The sequence below is a fragment of the Micromys minutus genome (genome assembly GCF_963924665.1).
Source record: "Micromys minutus genome assembly, chromosome: 3".
NCBI classification, from domain to species: domain Eukaryota; kingdom Metazoa; phylum Chordata; class Mammalia; order Rodentia; family Muridae; genus Micromys; species Micromys minutus.
In genome coordinates, this window is record NC_137972.1 from 16,387,386 (window position 1) to 16,389,550 (window position 2,165).

Genomic DNA, 2,165 nt, shown 5'->3' on the forward strand with positions numbered 1-2,165 from the left:
GATAAATAGGCATACAATAGCTAGGATAAGGGTCATCAAACTCTTGTTTTAAGATGAATTGAGATTTAGGTAAACTGCCTTCATGTATAATTCTCCTCTTCATCACAAGAGAGACTGCAACTTAAAGGGGTAAAGACAAGGACAGCAAACCCTAAATAGCCCTGTGTAGAGACCAAACTACATCCAGTCAGCCAAAAACTTACTGGATACTTCTCTACTTTAAAATGACATATGAAACAGATACTATTTTAATGCTTGTAGCTCTTGGTGAGGCCTTAGTAGGAATCTTTGGAAATGCATTCATTGTACTGGTAAACTTCATGGGCTGGATGAAGAATAGGAAGATTGCCTCTATTGATTTAATACTCTCAAGTCTGGCCATGTCCAGAATTTGTCTACAGTGTATAATCCTGTTAGATTGTATTATATTGGTACAGTATCCAGACACCTACAAAAGAGGTAAAGAAATGAGGACCATTGACTTCTTCTGGACACTTACCAACCATTTAAGTGTCTGGTTTGCCACCTGCCTCAGCCTTTTCTACTTCTTCAAGATAGCAAACTTCTTCCACCCTCTTTTTCTCTGGATAAAGTGGAGAATTGACAAGCTAATTCTCAGGACTCTACTGGCATGCTTGATTCTCTCCCTGTGTTTTAGCCTCTTAGTTACTGAAAATTTTAATGATGATTTCAGACGTTGTGTCAAGACAAAAGAGAAGATAAACTCTACTTTGAGGTGCAAAGTTAATAAAGCTGGATATGCTTCTGCCAAGGTAAATCTCAACTTGGTCATGCTGTTCCCCTTTTCTGTGTCCCTAGTCTCATTTTTCCTCTTGATACACTCCCTATGGAGACACACCAGGCAGATGCAACTCAATGTAACAGAGTACAAAGATCCCAGCACAACAGCTCATGTGAAAGCCACAAAAGCAGTAATTTCCTTCCTTATCCTGTTTGTTGTCTACTGCCTGGCCTTTCTCATAGCCACCTCCAGCTACTTTATGCCAGAAAGTGAATTAGCTGTAATTTGGGGTGAGCTAATATCTCTAATATATCCCTCAAGCCATTCGTTTATCCTGATCCTTGGAAACAGTAAACTGAAACAGGCATCTGTGAGGGTGCTCTGTAGAGTAAAGACTATATTAAAGGGAAGAAAATACTAGCATCAAAAACTTATCTGAAGAAAAGCTATCACTCTCTAAGAGAAAGGAAGACAAGATCTTTATCTTTCATTCTTACATGAATATTGCTTTCATGTGGTGACATCCTTTTAACAAACTTAAATTGAATCTTAAGAAATCTCGTATACAGCAACTTTGCATGTCGCTGTCTCTATTTCTCCCTCCCATTTTACATTGTTGACATAGAAAACAATTCTCAGAACAAATTATAACAAAAACTACAGGGGAAGCATATTTTCATAGTCAGTCCTGAATCACTCTTCCAAATGCAAAGCTGCCTGACAAATTCAAAACAACTGTAACAGCATCTCACTGCTGTTTGCATTCTTTGGAAAAGCAGGTGGTTTGTTCTTACAGCCTGACTTAAAGTTTTCTTCTTAGGTCACTGAACTACATTCATGATTGGAGAAGAGTCAAGTACCAAGTGACAACCTTTATTGTGGAGACAAGTGTTCATCATGTGATTCTGGTTGGCTTGGAACTCCCTATGTAAACTAGTTTGGCATCGAACACACAGAGATCTGATTGTTCCACCTGCCAGTGATCGAACTCAAAGCACGCACTACCACAGCTGGTTCAAGTTAAATTCCTAACAAATGTTTCAGAAATATATAATATACTAGAAAATAACACTGACTGTAAGTACTGTTTAGGTATAAATCATGATTAAACATTACATTTTGTTAGAAAATTATTTATAGATCAATGATTAAAAACATTCTAAAATATTTTTATATAGAAATGTTCTAGAAAAATCCTACTGACTGCATATTGAACCAAAATTCTGCACAAAGACCTAAAAATTTTCTCTGGACATCTATACTATTCCAAGCAGTAATTATGAAAATAGTATGTGTCCCTCCACAGCTACAGTAGCAGAGGTTCTGGTCCGTCCAGGATGGAGCTAAGGCAAGCAAGCTGTCGGTCTGTCCCACCACTGGGTGAGCAGGGTTGTGTGTCTGCTTGCTGAGCAGGCAAAGCGAG

General features: G+C 38.2%; 1 protein-coding gene across 1 annotated transcript; it reads left to right on the forward strand.

Annotated features, from left to right (window-relative positions):
- Window positions 1-224: 224 nt before the first annotated feature.
- Window positions 225-1,163, forward strand: LOC308419341 (taste receptor type 2 member 7; the record flags this gene model as incomplete). Its single annotated transcript, XM_080915050.1, has 1 exon — window positions 225-1,163. One exon carries the CDS (start codon window positions 225-227, stop codon window positions 1,161-1,163), a length of 939 nt encoding a protein of 312 aa, XP_080771176.1.
- Between the last annotated feature and the right edge of the window lie 1,002 nt (window positions 1,164-2,165).